The 20,058-nt window shown below is 47.7% G+C and overlaps 1 protein-coding gene, 1 long non-coding RNA gene and 1 other non-coding gene across 11 annotated transcripts in view; 1 reads left to right on the top strand and 2 right to left on the bottom strand.

The window, feature by feature from the left end:
- The window catches only part of LOC135376444 (ankyrin repeat domain-containing protein 17-like), a 63,335-nt gene extending 59,310 nt beyond the window's left edge, over nucleotides 1-4,025 (bottom strand). For 4 of the 9 annotated variants that reach the window (XM_064608943.1, XM_064608944.1, XM_064608945.1 and 1 more), the window contains exon 1: nucleotides 3,698-4,025. In XM_064608943.1, the coding sequence (XP_064465013.1) occupies nucleotides 3,698-3,886 (189 nt within the window). In that variant the 5' untranslated portion in view covers nucleotides 3,887-4,025. Of the gene's footprint in view, nucleotides 1-2,790; nucleotides 2,912-3,306; nucleotides 3,434-3,471; nucleotides 3,667-3,697 lie in introns of those variants that run through there. The other 5 variants (XM_064608947.1, XM_064608948.1, XM_064608949.1 and 2 more) reach the window with 4 other exon arrangements.
- Trnav-gac (transfer RNA valine (anticodon GAC)) lies at nucleotides 670-742 on the bottom strand. Its single transcript has one exon. It is a non-coding gene; the product is annotated as a tRNA-Val (tRNA).
- Nucleotides 4,026-4,263: 238 nt separating the features above from the next.
- On the top strand, nucleotides 4,264-4,692 carry LOC135376447 (uncharacterized). The gene is made up of 2 exons (XR_010417693.1): nucleotides 4,264-4,437; nucleotides 4,526-4,692. It is a non-coding gene; the product is annotated as an uncharacterized LOC135376447 (long non-coding RNA).
- Nucleotides 4,693-20,058: the final 15,366 nt, after the last annotated feature.

Below are 20,058 nucleotides of genomic sequence, written 5' to 3'. Positions count from 1 at the left end.
GGAACGATGTGTTAACACTCGACTAAGGGAGCACCCAGCACCAGAATGGTATACAGACCGAAAGGGATAAGGGAAAGGATGTGATAAGTGTGTTAGCTCAGCCCTAGTTGCAATCATGTGAGATGAGACAGAGTATTTACAGTTAATGAGGGATTAGGGGCCAAGTCATTGTTGGGGGTAGGTAGGTAGGTAGGTAGTTATGTTGAAAACGAAGCAGAAACAAATTCCTTATGATTGACATCATTGTTGCGTCAGGTATATTAGCGGGCTCCTTTTGCAGGTAAACCAGGTGGAAGTTGAGCATTGCGTCGTCGTGTTTCTTTTGTACTTTGTTTTGGCACTGGTTGTTGATTGGATCTGTCATGGAAGGCTCTGTGTCCAAGCAACCTGTACCTTGCCACTGAGTTACAGGTGTTCTTCCCTGGGTTCTAACTCGCGGCTATGATTTGATACTTGCACATGCAACAAATCCCTCCGTATCACAATCGCGTTACGTGCCGGACGCTACGGTTTATCGTTTGTTTTGTGAGCAAATGACAAACTGTTACTTTTGATACTTTTTTCGTGACTATGGTCCTTTTTTGCAATCCATCTTGCAACATCAACCTTGATTAGGTAAGAAAACTGAGCCATTTTTTTTCATGAAAGAAGGAAGTCACTGAAAAGGTTAGCCAGCTGTAGGACTCGAACCCACACCATCTGGATTGTCGGTCCAGGGCTCTACCAATTGAGCTAAGCTAACACACCTCTCCAGCGACTTCCATTCTTTCTTCTGTGTCCTTTGTGTTCCAGCCTCAGAACATCAATTTCCACTATCCTTTTCATGCACTACCTGGGGGAGGCAGGATTGAGGAACCTAAAATGTGTACCCTACCACATTTATCCTGCCTTTATCCTACTTATTCACACAGTCAACACATAATGTTAATTAACTACATGAGTGCATTAACTATGTGAGGAGATTCTGCTAACCAATCGCATATTCAAACTTAGTTTGCCCATATATTACGCGTCTATGTCATTATTAAGCTAACACCGATGGTAAAGTATTTCAATTTTGCGGCCGCATTTGCGTGCCACTCTAGCTTAGGGGCTTGGTGAACAGGTGACAGGATTTTGAAGTGTTATATTTGGAACTTCGACTTATTCAATAATATGTAATAATTTCTAAGATGTGTTCTTTTCTTCCTCTTGTCAATCCGTTCCTCCCTACTGCAATGCCTCTGGTATCTCAAAGTAAATAAGCAAATGCCCTCATCTGTTGCCTGATGTTCCTAGAATGGCACAGAAAACCGCTACCTCTGGTGTTCTGTTATTGCTACATATATTATTTCCATAATATTCAATGGTCCTGCTATTATGTGTCTGTGGAGCAGCAAAGGCTCCCTCTCTCAGTGCACTCTAATTGGAGTATTTTTCAAACAAAAGAACAACGGTCTTCATGGCTATTGAATCCAGTGCTATACAAGGTGTGCGTTTACGTTTGTTTTTTTTTTGTAAAAAAGATACGAGAGCAGTATAGATTTTTTTTTCCCTTTTGCAGGTGTGTTTTAGGGACGAGCGGACATTCCGCCAAAGTGAGTGTAACTCCTCCCAAATTACCTATGTATCCTTAAATGTTGCTGTAGAATTTTTAAGGCATTCAGCAGACAGGGTTGTGTTCATACTCATTTTAAAGCAGAAGCAAATACGAAACGAACAGTCGCATATCCAAAGCAAATATGAAGCAAACAGGTATATAACCTAACCGAACACATACGCAGCATATGGAGGGATACACAGCACACGCAAGAAACCAGTGCATGCTGGCTTTCGTATGAAGTACCACTCATTTTGTTTTATATAGTCCCTCGTAACATTTCCGGGCTCACGTGTGTGCCTTGCGAACTATTTGAATGTATTCTTCTTAGAAGAGGCATCAATTTGATTGGGAATTGAAACACAGAATTCCATATTCAATTTGGGAATCGAAAATCAATCATTCGCTTCTGTGCTCAAAAGGTCCCATTATCTGCACAGTCCTAGAGTTAAGATCATCACAGGTCATCGTACTCCACTCACCCTTTCATTTGCTTTTGAATAAATATTTCCATATTAGTACTCCAGCACTCCGGAAAGAATAAAGCTATACACACGTTGAAATGAATTTAACTCAGTTTAACTCAATTACTTTTCAGAGTAACTATAATTGTAACCGCAATTCAACTGCAATTTTTTAAATTATAACTAACCAAATTATAAACTAGATTAAATGTAAGAGCATGCACTAGCTGTAATTGTAGCATGACTGCTTCTCAAACTCAACTTTTAGACATCAGACAAAGGTGGCACTGCGAAATGACCAGTAAACATCAGTCAGAAGTGTGCTCACCAGTGTACCTCAACTGCGGAAGACTGACATGCAACTTCTCCGAGCAGCGAGCGAGATGCACGAGCACCTGACCGGTGTCCTCACACCAAACGAAGTCACATTTGCAGACATGTCAGAGTAGTAAATCAAAACCTGGCACACATGCTGCCTTTTCTTCCCTTTGTGACTGCTGATTGCATGTGTATACCAAGATACCGTACTGAATTGGAACATACGCTGTGGAAGCTAAGTATAAAAACGTAGTTCGATTCAGTCTTTTCCGGGCGTTTTATGCAGTCAGCTGCTGCATGGTCATCTCCCCACCTATAGGCCCTAGCATGCTGCGGCCCAAACCGATATCTGGCGATCGGCGCTAATCGGCGCGTGTGCACGCTGTGAAAGCACACGGTGAGACAAGGCAACCACAGACGATGACTTACGCAGTGGCCGAGCAAGGCGAACGGGTTGAGCTATGCAGCGACGGCACAATACACGTAGTTGCAAATTTAGGCTTAGCCCCGCAGTGCTAAAATTCGATCGGTCAAAATCCTCTCTGGTGTGTCGTGTGCGGACCACGGCAATCCTGCAGACAACGTGCACCTCAAAATAACGCTGTCATTTCCACGCACAATGTTCCTCGTGGCTCTCGTTGTGCCAGAAATGCCCTCTTTGTGGTCGGACATCCCGCTGCATCAATTCACAAGAATGACCGAATAAACAAACAACAAAAAACAAGAAAAAAAAAAAGAAATGCTAGACACGTCGGCTGCAGAGAAGAAGGCGAATTGGAGTCTTTAACGCGCAAGAATATGCATCGAACAACGTTTCATATCGCATTGATTCGTTCCCAGAATGGGCACATTTGTCGAAATATATCGGGAGCTAGGGAGAAATGACTGAGAGTGCAACATCCTCAAACAAGAAAATGGATAGGCCTAGAAGAGTGGAAAAGATACCTTGACAGAGAGCAAAGTGTGCTGTGTTTTCCCTAATCACTTGCCCTTCATGAGGATGTTTTGTTCTTCTATGTTCGCGAACAATCCGATTTCTTTAACCAATGCGCTACAATTCGTCAGCTAGCATAAAAGTTCCTCGTGCAGATTCCCAAATACGTTGCTCACCACAAGAGGAACACTGCTCAGCACACATGGTTTCTCCGACCATCAAGCAGCACGGTGCAAGGATTGGCTAACTTGCAAAACCCGGGAGGTTTTGTGAAAATGTTCATCGACGCACACACATCAATTACGCGAGGAAATTCAATATCTAAAAAAAAAGGTCCTTTAGGCCTAACTATCTCTGCTTTCCCACGGCACACACATGGTCAAAACAAAATACAAAAATTACCTCTGATGCTTCGTCGTCGTCACTTTCAGTTAAATCTGCCATAAAATTGGAATGCAGGGAATTCAAGCTCTGTCTCTGGCCCGTTTCGAAATTATGGGCAGTTCCTGTACGTCCTCTACTAACCTCCTGTGGTTCCTCTTTCACAGCATCACACGCGTTTGCATGAACTACATTCTGCATCTTTTGCATAAATCCAAGTCACATAAGGGTATACTTTCACCGTGAACAAGGCAATAATATTATACAGATGATAAATCAGCACAATTTGAACGTAAGTTCACACCATTTACATGCCAGCAAGAGCCGCCATTAATGCTTTGGAAATTTTTTTTATCCTAAATCCCGGATGTAGACAGTTGCGCATACTAATTGCCACAAATGTATTGCGTGTACAGTGAGATGGAATGCCTTTAAATTTAAAAACGAAATTATACTTTGATCAGATAGTAACCTTTGAAGAAGAATTCGAAATATATACGACACTAGCAAATAAGATCGACGGCTAAATCCGCTTCCTGTTTTCTTTTTTCTTCTCTTTTTGTTGTTGTTTATTATGGGATGTGGGCTGCAAATTAAACCACTAAACCCGAAACAAGGAGTACGCCCGAGCACAAACCCGAGACAAGGAGTTCGCAGACAAGCACCAGCTTGTGAGCACCATTTCGCTTGTGCTGAGGTTGTGGGCGCCGGTAGCAGTGGTCCCAGCTTCGGTTATGTATGCGCACGTTGATTTGGTTCAGGTTTGGTTTTCGTGTTGTGTAGATTTACAGACGTTCTGGAAGTTGTCGAGACGTCCTCAGTTTTCCTAACAACGCATCTGTACTGTAGGGTGAAGACGGATGAAAAACAACAGCAGCCATCCGCGGCAGTCGAGATGGTTGTACACCATTCTCCTTTATTTGGACGGCAATGAGAACCAATTCGCACAACAACAGTGTTCGCTAAGATAAAGTTTGGAGTTTATAACGGAGATAAAGCAAACAAAACCAATTTTATATTAACGCCGCCACTTTTCCCAATTCTTCGTGCATAAACCGCGAAAATTAAATACTTTTCGGCCTTCCCAGTGGGCATATGTTCTGGGGAGATGGGTTCATGTCATTGAACCGTCGCAGTTTTCGATTTCCTCTGTCTTTGTCGCAAATCAGCACACTAGGTGACGGAAGATAACAAAGTATCCCGTCAGGAATCCTGCAGACACCCTTTGTGACCGTCTCAAGCTTGCCATGGGCGACCTGCTCAGGAAGCTGAATACCTAATTTTCGCTGTCTCTTCTATAGGTGGGGTGCATTTGCGTAAGCTGGATCACCAGAAAGAGTGAAAAGGAGCACGCGTTCAGGCAGGGTGCTCCAGTTCACCAGAGAGAGGGAAAAAGCACGGGTAAAGCTGTGACGTCGTATGCACGCCACCTATACACCATGGAAAGTCGCACCATTCTGAATGGTAAATTTTTTGTGGTGGTTCATGAGGTACCAGGCCACGACGTGCAGCGCCGCAAAGCTACTGTGGCTACGAACGGCGTACAGTCATGGACATATGGAGAGAGGACATCAGGAAAGAGTATGTTTCCTGGGCCAGGTCAGGGGGGAACTGTGTGAGGAACGTCTTCGGAAAACACTGGGAAAACCTCAGACGGCACAGCCGGTGTCGGAATTCGAACCCGCGTCACCTCCCAGTCTCGGCGTGGAATCCTAACCGTGAATGTAACCTATTGTAACCAACTATATGGCCACCATACCCGAACTGTAATGCCACTTGAGCTTGTAATGTGAAATATACCAAAAGAAAATATACCTGCCACTTAGGTGGAGCAGTAGGGTAGTGTAAATAAATAAATAAATAAAAAGACGTTCTTTTGCTTCGACCAGACAGACGAGCACTGGGGGATTCGATGTCTGAGAAAATATTAGGGCATTAGGGGAAAATATTTATGCGAAAAATTTTTCAAAATATGCAGCGCGACATGTCAAAATACGCACAAAATATGCAGAAATATTATGACGCCGGTGGTGTTGCTTCCGAAGCTTTTGCATACCTTGAGAGCTCTGCACGGGCCTTCCTGTTTTTATGCGACCTGACGACTCGGTGAAAACAGCCCGGCCTAGCATTTCCAGCCGTGACTTACGCGTTTCTATCGCTTATGAAACAAATTTATAAGTAGATATATACGAAGAGAAGACAGCGATGAAACATGTGTTCCATTCATTCCATGTGTTCAAACATTCGTTCCCGGGACCAGATAAAATCACCTATGCCGCACTGCGAAACCTTGACGAGCGGTCACTCCAAGCTCTCTTTCATGTTTGCAACACGTCATGCCTACAGAGATCCCTACCATCACCTGGAAGGAGGCATTAGTTGTTCCCATCCTGAAACCAGTCAAACCCCCAAATGCCCTATCCTCCTTTCGCCCTGTGAGCCTGACAAGCTGTATGGGAAAACTGATGGAGAGAATGGTTTTGCATCGCCTCGACTGGTGGCTCGAAAACCAAGGTGTGTTTCCTCAAGAAATGGCTTGCTTTCGTCGCCACCGAAGCTGCATGGATCCAGTTCTCGACCTAGTCTCTACAGTCCAACATGCTCGTGCGCTCATAGGCGGATCGTCGTATCGGTTTTCCTGGACATCAAGCGCGCATATGACACCGTCTCGCACATTTGTGTGCTGCACGCCTTGCGTTATTTTGGAGTATCTGGTCGACTCTTCAACGGGCTCCACGATTTCCTTACGGACCGAACGGTCGCTATCCGCACATCCCACGGCCAAAGCATCTTGTTCATCAAGGCGTACCCCAAGGAAGCATTCTGAGTCCTACACTCTTTAATGTGGTAATGGCAGACCTAAAATCGATAATTCCTCGCAAAGTAGCATTCTCTGTGCATGCCGATGATGTTGCCTTTTGGCAGTGGCGTATCTAGAGCTACCTGTGCCCATGGCAACATGATTAACATGATGTCCTTGGGTATTCGTTTTCGTGTGGTCCGCACTAGATTTCACACTACAACCTCCCTAATGGTGGTTGCTTTAGATCATTTATGAATGTGCCAGGTTGAGTGCCCGACCTGGCACATTCACACCCGACCACATAATGGCGCCCCTGTTCACCTGGCGCCCATGGCACCTGTCCACACCTGCCACACCCTAGATACGCCACTGCCTTTTGGACAGTGTAGGCAAGTCACGACTAGCCATTCAGCGCCGTTTGTAATAATGTCCATCTGTACCTCACGCGACTTGGGATGGACCTTTCGCCCGAAAAGTGCGTCGAGCTCCCTTTCACCTGCAAGGCTACGAGAAATTTCCCGCTTTGGGTTCGTGCAAAGAAGCTCGAGCCTGTGCGTTCCCACTTGTGCCCACTGTGCGTTTCTTGGTGTGGTCATGGAATCGGACCTGCGCTGGTCACGCCACATTAAGCACCTTGAAACCAAAGTGCAGCGATGGCTTCCAGCAATTCAACATTCTTTCTGGCTTAGGATGGGGCTGTGATCAGCGCTCCCTTCTAGCCGTTCACGAGGCTTTGGTGAGGGCGACTGTGCTTTACAGCATTCCAATCTTGCACAGGATTTCCACAACGTCGACGTTATTTAACGATCGTTAAATACCCTTCGGACCCTGTTTGCCCGAAGCCTTCGTCGCTGCCTTGGAGTTCCCAGAATGGCTAAAACACGGCAAGTCCTGGCTAAAGCTGGTGAACTCCCGGTGGAGGTTCTCCGTGAGCGTGGAAGGCTCGACACTTCCTACGTTTGCGTGCGCACACTCCCCGTCACCCACTTCTCAGGAAAATTCGATACCGTCCTGAGAGTGATTTCCATCGCGTAGCGCAGAGGACACGCCATGCTCTCACTTGCTTCATAGCTAAGGACGTCACACCGCCGGACGCCCCCTGGTCTCTGTCTATGCCACCCACCTTCGTACGTCCTCAGGAACGAAAAGGTCAGGTTCCCCCTCAAGTCCTTCGAGCACATTTTTATGCTCTGGTGGATGCGAAGTTTTCTACCTCTGCCGCAGCATACACTGATGGTGCACCTAGAAATGGTAAGTCCGCCTCGGCATTCGTCATCCCATCCGAAGGCGTAGTGGAAGGACGTCGCCTTTCGCATCAGACCTCATCCATAGCTGCGGAACTATATGCCATACTTTTCTTTCTGCAGCGCATCGTTGATTTTACCCCACGGGAATGGGTCGTGTTCACTCACTCAACATCAGCGTTGCAAGGAATTGAAAACTCTGGCATCCGAGGCTCATCCGCACCGTTGGTGATGGATGTGCTAATAGCTTACAACCTTGTCTACGAAGCAGGGCACAGGCTGGTTCTTCAATGGGTTCCAGCCCATTGCGGTGTCGAAGGGAAATGAACAGGCCGACAGCGCCGCAGAAGCAGCTCTCTCGTCTCGGAGACGGACGCGTATTTGCGCTGCTGAAAGCAGATCGTCGTTCCGTACTTCGACGCTTCGTGACTCCCCTGGCTACCCGCCAATGGACCGCTGACATTCTCCCCCCAGCCATGCTGAGCCGAGTTGATCCAGCGCTCGCTTTCCGCATGCCTCGACATGCCTCTCGTCAAGATGCCGCATTAGTTCATCGAATGCGCCTCGATGTGGCTTCTACAGCACAGTGGCATTACCGCTTCAGACAAGTTGACTCTCTCAAAAGCTCTCACTGCGGTGCTGTAGAAGATCTAGAGCACATTCTTCTCCATTGCCCACACTATCAACCTTCCCGAACCGTACTCTCTGGATCCCTGCTATACTCTCTCACCCCTCTCTCCCCCAAATTGCTTGGTCCCTGGCCACATCCAGCCCACCAACGCTCGGCCCTCAAAGCTCTCTTCACCTTTCTCGATACCGTAGGACTTCGATCTTTGCTGTGCAGGGGCTCACTATTTCATATTTCGCATCGCCACCAGGAATGGGGTAGAGTATCGCCCCTGGCGATGAAACTCTCCATTCATCATCTCGCAGTAAAGTTGTTGTTGTTGTTGTTGTTGGAATGACAAGGCCACAAACATAGAACTGGCAGTGGGTGAGACGAAATTCAAACCAGAACGCACGCGGCCAAGCGCGTTATCGCCACACTACGAGTTTTATTTCTATTTTTCCATATTTTTTTCTTTTCCTAGAAGGTGTTGTCGACAACCTCCTTCCCAAATCTCAACCCCTCTCACGAAGCTTTGCGAACGTGATTGAGGAATGTGCGAGGAGTAAGGGGCATTCAGGAAGTGCGTACCTGCAAAGTCGCGTGCGTATAACCTGCCATTTCGTTCATTCTCCCGATTGTACGGACGCGCCCTTCAATCGGGTGCTTCATCCGATTCCCCCGCCTTAGTGGAGCGACCCGCAAAGGTTGCAACAGAAGAATGGTTTGGCAGGCTAAACACTCGTTTCATCTTTTATTTTTAAATGGTGATGATAAAGCGTGTCGTGTCTATATGCCGCAAAAAAATGCTGGATTTTGTTGTGGAACTCATCAGATTCGGTGTTAGTGCCTGTTTTGATATAAATGCCCGTAACTAGCTTTATTCCTACTTTTGGGCAGCAAAAACAGATAAGGCTTGTGGAAGGCGTCGCTTTCCAATACCTGTATGACCGCCCCTTTTTGAACTCATTTATTGCTTGAACGGCCGCTTTTGACAAAACTGCTGATAAATAACGAGCTTGAGGTTTCATTGGAAATCAGTCATGGGTTCCTTCCTATCCGTATTGTCATCGGATCGAACGGGTTCGAGAATTTCTAGTTCCATGTATACAGACGTCATGTGACGAGCCATTTTGTGTAGGGTGCCTGAATATTAGCTCTCTATCTCTCTGCATACACAGAGGGAGCTAGTATTCAGGCACCCTACATTTATGTTGTTTCCGACAGCCCTGATAATAGAGAGTTTTAGCTGACCGTTACCGAGTCCCCGCTCCGCTCAGCCGGTGAGCGAGCCCGCAACTGCGCATGCGCGCGACATTTGGCCGTCAGCGGGGCTGTCTGAGCGGAGCGAGACGGTCCGAACCATGGTGTCGAACCGAAACCTTTTTCGTTTCGGTTTTCGTTCCGGTTCTATCATAAACGGTCCGGTACCGGTTCTGCTCCGGAGCAAAAAAATAACGGTTCATACCGGTTTTAACCGGTTCCGCTTCTGGTGGGCATATTCATTCCCAGAAAAAAAAATCAATGTTGCAAAATGTAAACCCGTTTATTCCGCATACATGGTATTTAATATTAATAGGCAGCTGCGAAATTGGTAGCTCCTGGTTCCTGTAGGTGACTGTCTGTTCAAATAGGCTTTCTCCTTTCTTGAAGCGTATGATACAGACGGACTTGTTTGTTTTGATGTCATACGTAAAGTACTTTCTTGCTGGATTGGTGCGATCGTGTCCCATCCAAATGTCTGTTGCTGCTTCCTAGCCAGCAAGCACCACCGCACGAGTACGACGCAAATCGAGGGACACCTTCACTCACAAACGCGCTCGACGGCTCCGTTTTCTCTTCTTCGTGTCCTGTCCACAAAAGAGGGGCCACTTCGCACGCGCCTGCCTCGCGGATACGTAAATGTATTCAACTTCGCTGCTCTCAAACAAGGGACACGTTGCGCGACATTACCGATAGAGAAGTCGTTTCGTAGCCCCCTTGGGTCGCTGTTTAGTTGAGGAGGGTTTGGGCAGATGAAATTAAAACGAGCATTACGGCACATTTGTAGAGAGTCACAACCGGTCACATGTACATCTAAGTCTATATGCGCGAACGATAAAACGTTACAAAGGGAGCCCAAGGGTCATAGTATACAGACATACATTGCACCGTAACCGTAACCCTCGTAAAGTACCCATGACATGACTTCAGAACACACGACGACAGTTTCATTCGGCTACTCACAGTTCAAACCGGCGAAGTCTTTGCTTGGACCGAAAACCGTTAAATAAATTTTTCGGTTTCCCTCCTGAGCGAAAAAAAAAAAACGTATACGGTTTCGATTCGGTTCTGGTTCGCAACAAAATAGCGGTTTTCTTCGGTTCCGGTTTTCGATTCGCTCCGACACCCTGGTCCGAACTACCGGGTGTCAAGATGGCTGCCGCCAGTAGTGAGCACACCGCTGCCTTCGTCGTCTTTTGCTGCTGCTGAGGGCGATGCGTCTCAGCAGCGGCTGCTGAAGCGTTTTATTTTCGGATCGACGAGGATCCTGTAGGGCACTCCAAAAGTTCACAAGTGAACCCGGGACAGACGACTTCAAGCGCAAATTTATTGTTTACAAAGAGCTTGCACCAAAGTCGACCCAGTCGTGGCTGTTGGAAAACCGACCGGCCTTTTCTATTATTTAGGTTTATTACGAAAGCAACATTCGTGGAATTATTTTCAAATATAATGAAAACTGTAATAGTAAACAGTACCGCCTTGCTTTCACTGGAAAAAGATTAGCTAATCACGTGCATCTGTTCTATCCCGTGTACAAAGAGGGAGAGCGCCGTTAGCGGTACGAAGCGGAAAACGGGATGACCGCCCCGCTAACACAAATTTTATCCCCCCCCCCCCCCCCCCCCCTGCTCGGCTCGGCTCGGCTCGGCTCAGCGGATCACCGTAAGCGGAGCGGAACGTCAGAACGGTCAGCTAAAACTCTGTAATAAAAGTGCGGCCGTAGTTGAACGGCTGATTTTTGTCTTTCATGCGTCATCGCGATCCACTCCTTTCTCTGCTTTCCGCGTTCGTAGAACTCGAAGCACTTCTTAGCCATCTTTTCATTGCCACGAAAAAATGGGCCTGCCTTTTATAGGCGCCTAAAGCCAAACATTTTCAATGCCAAAGCATCCAGGGCTCTATAGTCGTCATAGTGGCTGTACCCTCATATGATTGGTGGTTTTGTCAGATATTCCTAGGAAGGGTGCTCATGGAATGCTGAGTACCGCAAAAAAGGGGTCCGTATATAGCAGACCATTGATACCTTGACACTTGATTAGATGCCGACTGTTCAACCGGTAAATTGTCACAGTTGAAGACCTGCACAGCCTTCCTTTCTTTTTTGAAACGCAGCTTACACAGAAACTGTGACGGGGGAATAAACCTCTACCCGAGAAACGTCATCATGGCGTTGGTAGACACTGACTGAAACCGAAACAAATCGAAAGGGGAGGGCTGGGTTGGGTTCCACGAATGGGCACTGTGGGTACCTAGCAGATAATAAGGAACATAGGTCCGTGCTGTGCACCTGCCATGTGACAACTGGCCGGCGCGTTTATTGCGTCGTCATCATGATGGCGTCCACACAGAGCGCTACAGCACTTATTCGCTGCCTCCTGTTGAAAAACAAGTAGGACCGAAGGTCGCGTCCCATTCAGGGACCATCGTAATCCCCTCAAGACCGCGGCTTTCGGGCGCAAACCAGCTCCCGTGGCTCAGTGGTTAGCGTGCTGGCTATGCCACGCCGAGACTGGGAGGTAGCCGGGTTCGAATCCCGGTGGGGTTTTTCCTGGGTTTTCCTCAAACGCTTTCAGACATATGTCGGCACAGTTCCCTTAGAAGTAAGCCCAGGACGCACATTCCCCCGGGGCGTCAGTCGTGACGTTGCCCACCTCTGTGAGGCCGACAACGCGGCGAGCCCTTTCATCACTCGGGCGCAACTTTGTTCGCCTCTAGCTTCCAGCGTAGTTCAACTCCACCAAATTGGTGGCGCTGTCGAACACTATGACGCCATTTGTTTACAAACGGGGAGAGGTCTATTGGCACGCCGGGGAAACGGCGTGGGGGAAATGAGATGAGGGAGTTGGCCGGGGGGAGTAGTGCTACACCCCTTCAATCTTCCGGAAAATTGGGGCCTTCTTTTCTTCTTTTTTTTTCCTTTTTTTTTTTTAAGTTGCCCAAACGTATTCCTGAAGAATTAGACAGCCCGTAACTAGGTTGGAGAAATCCCAGCAAAGGGGTAAGGAGGTGAGCTGCGAACGACATATGGCTGATGTGGCACCATCGACATCGCGGCAGATCGCCTGTTTCACCGTGTCTGTGTTCAGGGGCGCCAAGGCGTCTGTTAATGCAGGTGTCAGGGGCGCCTGTCAAGGCAGGGGCAGAGGGGGCATTGGCTCCCCCCCCCCCCCCCCCCGAGTTTTCGCTGCGGGGGCCCTGCCCCCACCCCCTGAACTTTCGCTCAGGGAATCACGCCACCCCATTTTTCATCTGTAAGTGTCGACCCGAACAGACTGGCTTTCACCTCTGTTACAGGGCGGAGTAAATGCATGCGGTAGTGTACTATCCAGCCAATTACGCTATGTGATGTGCGGACCTGCTGCGCAAAGAGCAACGACAAGCCATTCAGTAGGCGACACAGGAAAACGCAGATTTCGCTCCAGCAAAGCACGTCGACTTGTTTTTGATCAACGCAGAGAAATCTTGAAGGCTGGGAATGGAAACTGGTGCCCTTGATGAGACGGTTAGCATCTGCTGCCTTTGCCTGAGCCATGGCCAGCACTCTCGGCAGAACCTTTTTAGTGCAACAATAATGACAGCCTTCGCAGACGACACATATTGCGCTTTTGACGAGAAGAAAAATACAAAAATAAAGAAACAGGACACCGCTCGCTTACATCTATTTGTCTTATCGCACTTAATGAAACAATCAAACAATATTTCAGTTTGTGCCCCAGCCCGCCTGCTCAAACGCCAATTTCCTTTCGTCCCAAGGCAAGGTCGCGGGTTCGATCCCGGCCCAGTGTGGGGGAGGTAAAGATTGCTTCCAGCACCCTGTGTCGGAGATTTCCGGCGCACGTCAAAAGAACCGCAGATGGTCCAGGTTTTCAGTCAGGGTATAGGTTTTGTGCTCGACTTCTGGTAGAAGCCTCGCCATAGCCTCTGGGACTAATTTTTCACCTCCTTCCGTCAGATGGCGACATGGTCGTATCCCTGATTCCTTAGGTGGTGCTGCTAATGAAAGAGATCGCAATTAAATTAATGCTCAGCTCGCCTTTGTCGACCTCACAGAGGTGGGCAACGTCACGGCTAACGCCCTTCGGGAACGTGCGTCCTGGGCCGACTTCTAAGGGAACTGTGCCGAGATATGTCTGAAGGCGTCTGAGGAAAACCCTAGACAGCACAGCCGGCACCGGGATTCGAACCCGTGTACCTCCCAGTCTTGACGTGACATGACCAGCACGCTAACCGCTCATGAAACAAGAAAACCACGCACAGACAAGATAGAAGCACACAAACCAAGCATCGACTTCACAACTGATTTATTGGAAGGGCGTAAAAGCAAAGCAGAAACATAGCGCATGCGCAGTCCCGTCCTTCCTCGGAAGATTCCTTCCCCCCCCCCTTCATAATCTTCTTTCTCTTGTCCCTTTATATCCCCCACACACTCAGCACAGATAGCAAACCTGAGAAACGAAGCTATGTCAATTATCAAGAAATGCGAGTTCTTTAGGCGACAACATGATGGCGCTCAAAGCTCTTCTGACATTTCTGGACACCATCGGACTTCGATCGTTATTGTGAAGGGGCTGGTTATTTTATTCCCCCCATTCCATCCAGCAATGGGGTAGAGTATCGCCTGTGGCGATGAAACTCCCCACTCTCCAAGGTCGAAAATAAAGTTGTTGTTTAACATGATGGAAGGCTGACTACTAAATCGAAGTCGGCCCAGGACGCATATTCCCCCAGGGCGTCAGTCGTGAGGTTGCCCACCTCTGTGAGGCCGACAATGGCGAGTCTCTTTGTCTTCACAACCACCACCACCAAGGCTGACTCAGTGGCGGATCCAAGGGGTGAGGGAGTGATCGCCCCCCCCCCCCCAAACGTCAGTTTATACATTGGATTTCCCTCTCCCCCCTCCCCCACTACGCGCTCCGACAGAGAAACCGCCCTCCCCCCCAAACCGAGGGTCTGGATCCGATGTTTCATTCCGTTTACCGATGTCATGATGACGTTTCTCGGGAAGAGGTCTATTGTTCAGCTAACCACTCAGCCACGCGAGCTGGTCCCCGAGTAGACCTCGTTAGACCTCGACGTGTGCTCCGCGAAGGGTGACGCACCTTCTCAGCCTGCGCTGGTACTCATTGAACGCATGCCGTCACCAGTAGAACGGATTCTTCCCTTCATTTCCTGTTTTCTCCTGATGTTGACGCGATATACCTATACCCTTTACTTCACGTACCCCCATAAGAGAAGGTCACATGAGGTCAAGTCAGGTGAACGAGCTGGCCACCCAAGTGACATACCGAGATTGGCAAGAGCTTGACAAGTGCTTCGACAACGTGCTCGTTCCTTTGTACAGATCTGCCTCCTGGCTGATGGCTTGCCAACCATCTGCCAGCCTGTGTATTGCCAATCTGATGCCAAGCATGGCCAACCATTCTCTTGCCTAAAGGCGTGTGGGCGACATTTTCGTTTTCTTTATTCATTATAATCGGAGCATGCAGAGAATCACGTGACATCACTGCGGAGCTGCAGCGACAGCCCACGACTGCCAACATTGCGACTGCAGCGTCCATGCAATGTCTTCACCTGATGAAGGGCATGTTCTGCACGAAAGCTTGCGAATGTTAAAGTTTTATTCCGAAGAGTGCTTCATTTCCTGGACTTCCTTCTACCTACCAGAGTGGACTCTATATTTTTTTCCTTCATCGCCCAATGACAACACATAACATGAAAGAACTGATGTTCTGAGGCTCAAACAAGGGACAAATACATACAAGTACATACAAGATGAGTGAGAGAGAGTGGCTGGTTTGTCCCTTCAGATGACGCACCCTGGAAGTCGCTGAGAAGGCGTGTTAGCTTAGCTGAATTGGTAGAGCCCTGGACCGGCAATCCAGAAGATGTGGGTTCGAGTCCTACAGCTGGCTAACCTTTTCAGTGACTTCCTTCTTTCATCACAACACATAAGATGTGAAGCCGGTCTCCTCAGCAGCCTGTGACATCGTGTTTAACGATGAATAAAAAGCCGTCCTTTCTGGGTTACTTTTGATGTGAAAATAAATAGAACCCCCCCCCCCCCCCCCCGACGACTACAGAGCCATTTATAGGGAGAGTTTGGCCATTCTTTGATCTTTTGCCGCCTCATGGGAGGAGCTTATTTTGACGTCAGAGTCGTCGTTGCGCCGCCCAAAAAGCCTGAATCCGAGCGGAATCCGCTTATCAGGCATCTAGTCCGCGCCATATTGATGCTGTCCGCTAGCTGGTCGACACCTTCGTGGCCGTGTTGAATGTAATCTACAGGAATAACCGGCTTATGACCCACTGGCGCAAGTGAAAGGGGGGCTTTGTTGCCGAACAGAAAGAGTTCAAGGACGAAATGCTTTCGAAGCAAGAAGTACGCACGTGTCTTCTCTCCTTGGATTGTAAACAACGATCAGCATCAATATGGCGTCTGCGACCGGTTGATGACTGGATAACAATTGAGCTCGACGAGGGAGGTCGTTCGGCCGTGACGCGCTTTAAGTTAGGCTCCTCCCAATGGCCAAACTCTCTCTATAAACGGCTCTGGACGACTATATACACTGGCGCCAAGTGCCTTTTGGTTTCTGATTCAAGTGGCCGGTAAACAAACGGGTGTACGCAATAAATTACTCGTTGGTCACCAGGCTTGTCCCAGGCATCTTGGTGCCAACTCTCGTTCTGCCTTGTACTATGCAACATTGCGTCAAAGTTGGCTGGCCGAATAGCCGTTGGTTAGCTGGCCTCTGACATTTCGCCAACCGTCGGCCATTGCTTGCTCGGGCAATCCATGTTGGGTGGGCCGCGCTGCCCATCCACCGTTCCGGAAATGTCCTGTCACTTGTCTGCTCCAGTGATGTGGTACTACTACTCAGAGGCGTGGAGGAGGGGGGGGGGGGGGCTTTAAGGGGCTCGGATCCCTTCCCCACACAAATCGTGCAAATCCGACGAGAAACAAGTATATACATTTGTATCCTTATTGAAGAAAACGTCAGACCGGGATCTCATGGGACATCAGGATTGGAACGCCGCTGTTTTTGATCGTCAATCAAGGACCCTGACCCCAACAACACCGAATATCCTCTGGATGTACGAATAATGTCCTAACGGATTCGTACGTCCGATGGATGTCACTCAGATATCCATAGGACCTGCGCATCCGTTAGGACATTATTCGTACATCCAGAGGACATTCGGTGTTGTTGGGGGACGGACGCACCAAACAATTCTGACGTATCGGGCTGGTCATTTGTATAACTACAATTCATTTGACCTTCTGAGGTTAGTGTAATACAGCAAGGACTACGGTTCGCGGCATCGAATTCAAGTAAGTAAGAACTACATCGCGGAGTATGGGAGCAAGTCGGAGCGGCGCGTCTCAAACTAAAAGTGGATACGCTACATCTTTGCTGTGGGGTAAGTGTTGTCGATATATTTTCGCAATATATTGCGAAATACTTCCACGAAAATAAATGCATAATACAAGCTAAACCAACCTCTTTCGTTACGTATCTGCGTAACGACGACATATGGCGTAATGTTCACCGACCTAATCCGTGCACTAAAATTGAAATATAGTCTCACACACCCGCTTCAATGGCGCACTTCAGTCAGCAATAAAGGATAAAATAGGAGTCTGAATACGCCTCTCCCTGTTTGTAAACAAAATGACGTCATAGTGTTAGACAGCGCCACCAATTTGGTAGAGTTGAACTACGCTCGAAGCTAGGGGCGAGCAAGGTCGCGCGGGAAAGCCACGATCTTGAGAGGATTACGATGGTCCCTGACAGAGTCACTAAATAGGGAGAGGTCTATAGACCTCTACCCGAGAAACGTCATCAGGACGTTGGTATAGACAGACTGGAACCGAAACAAATCGGAAGGAGAGGGCTGGGTTCCACGAATGGGGCTCTTGTTCGCTGCCTCGTATGAAAAGAAAAGTAGAGCCGAAGGTCGCGTCCCTAGGGGTGCAGAGTATCGCATTCCTTTTCCGCGCCGGAGCCGCCGTTCGGTGTCCTCGATTGGGCGGATCGTGTCACGTGGTTTTTTCCTTCCAAGAACGCGCCGTCCATGTTGAGTCCCCTCCATTCAAAACCGGTTTCCTCGGTCGCGAGCTGTTCTCCGGCGGAGAAGGGGGAGATTGGCGTCCCGTTGCTAGGCGACGCAGCCGCGCCGGATCCAAGATGGCGGCCTCGCTCGCCGGCGTGACTCAGTGTCGCTACTCTGCTCCCTATTTGGTGACTCTATCTGGGACCATCGTAATCCTCTCAAGATCGCGGGCGCGACCTTGTTCGCCCCTAGCTTCGAGTGTAGTTCAACTCTACCAAATTGGTGGCGCTGTCGAACACTATGACGTCATTTCTTTACAAACAGGGAGAGGTGTATTCAGACTTATTTTCGTCGTTATACAGACCCAACCCTCCCTGTTTGTAACGCCTGCATATTCGTCGCCCTGTTGGTTAACACAGTAGCCGATTAAAATTCGCTTTGGGCAACTTTCTCTCTTTTCACCTATTGATGCTCTAGACTTTCTTCCGCTTAATAATACGCAAACGACTTCCGTGTTAGTAACTGACATGCTTGTTGACAAAAATATATCCTCGGGTACTCTTCAATTTTAATAGTTTTTGGTATTATTTTCTACGATTAATGTTGGACTATATGGTATGTGATGGGACGTACGTGACTTATCACGCCTATTATAGTGATTCCTCTGACTCTGCAGATCATTGTTGGGACAAATATCTTCAAACAAAATTCTGTTGCAGCACCAATATATGTCGAAGTCCAGTTATGAGTGGTTGAGTTACGTTTGTGGATGCATTAGTACCGGAGACACGGAACAGAAACAAAAAACAACAAACAACAACAACAAAAAAAAACACGGCACGTTCTCGCCTGCACCTTGCCTCGCCTGCAGCTCGCCTGCACCCTTGCACTTCTAGCATTAGTACATTTACGACTCTGGTATATCTCGTCGCTTCTTAGCAGTGTTCTTCGAAAAGTTTATCATTTCAGATCATTTTTTTAAAATTAGGTATAACTACACCACTCATATGGTTTGGTGGTCCCATAGACCCATCAAGGTTTTGATCAAACCATCACACATTCTGGTGGAGCCGTCAAACCACTAGACGTTTTGATGATTCATCAATCCATCACACTTGATGGCCTGGTTGGTCCCAAATTACCATTACAGGCTCTAATGGACCATCAGAAAATCTCTGATGGGGTCCTTCAATAGGAATATATATATCTTGAAAAGTTGGAGTTGGGTCGGACGGCTACGTAATTATAGTTGAAATAAATGGGAGACAGAAGACGAAAGTAGGGGAAGTAACAAAAAAGGGTTTATTAAAACTTAAAAATTATAAAACTTTTATATAAATCGATTTATATAAGTAGTAGGAGGGCTTGCCGAGACTCAAACAAGGCGAAACTCAGACATGGACCCCTGGGCCCTGCCCTGAGCCCTGCGCGTATTTTTTCCTGCGCGGCGCGTGTGCGGAGGGTTGTCCGCGCGCTTATCGGGGGGGAGGGCTGCATGCGCGCTTACCCTCTCACATTTTTCAGCCTGGGCCGACTTCTTTCGACATTTTTTCACCCTGGGCCGATTTCAATCGCAAATTTTTTCCCGCTAAAGCAGGTGTGCAGTAAGCGGTTTACATGCAAAGGATAGCCATACACAAAAGTACAAGTGAAAATATATTTATTAAAGTCATTAGTGTCGGGAATTATGTTATGACTCTATGTGAAAGAGAAAAACCAAGCCCAAAAAACCTGAAGCAGAAGAAACACAATACTCGTAACAAAAGTTATACTTATTATAGGCATGATGCAATAGCATTGCAAGGGTATCACACATCATACACAATATTTTTTATGAATGGAAGTTTTCAATGGATCAGAAGGGTAACACATTTTAATTAAAGAAGATATTTTTAATCAATACGAGTACAATTAAAATTACAAGTTTTATTATAAAAAGCCTAACATTATTATACGTGAGCACCATAGTGGAGTTTTAATTACAAAGTTCTGATAGGATGTATGTAACTTCAAGAACAATAGCTGGGCCGACTTCTCTAGCGATTTTTTTTTACAGCGCGTGGTGGGTGGCGCACAGGTGAGGGGCTCTCCGTGTGCTTACCAGCGGGCCGATGAGCTTAGCGTACACTTATGGTTGTGCACCCTGGGCCGACTTCTTTGGCTATTTTTCAGCGCGACATGGAGAATTCACATTACGTTATAGAGTATATAGAAAATATCAATACATTCGATTAAATTCTCTGTCGTCGTGAAAGAGTTCTTAAAACCTTCGCGTATCAAAGTGAGCCAGCTAAAGCTGTGAAATTACACTTTCTACAACTCAGTTCGTAAATTGCGGCAGCAGTTCAAATTTTAATTAAACACTTACTGATGTGTGATAGCCACCACTGCTCCGGAATATGATCTGATAAAT

Source organism: Ornithodoros turicata, unplaced genomic scaffold (assembly GCF_037126465.1).
Source record: "Ornithodoros turicata isolate Travis unplaced genomic scaffold, ASM3712646v1 ctg00001099.1, whole genome shotgun sequence".
In the NCBI taxonomy this organism is placed as follows: domain Eukaryota; kingdom Metazoa; phylum Arthropoda; class Arachnida; order Ixodida; family Argasidae; genus Ornithodoros; species Ornithodoros turicata.
This window is presented reverse-complemented; position numbering and strand designations above follow the sequence as displayed.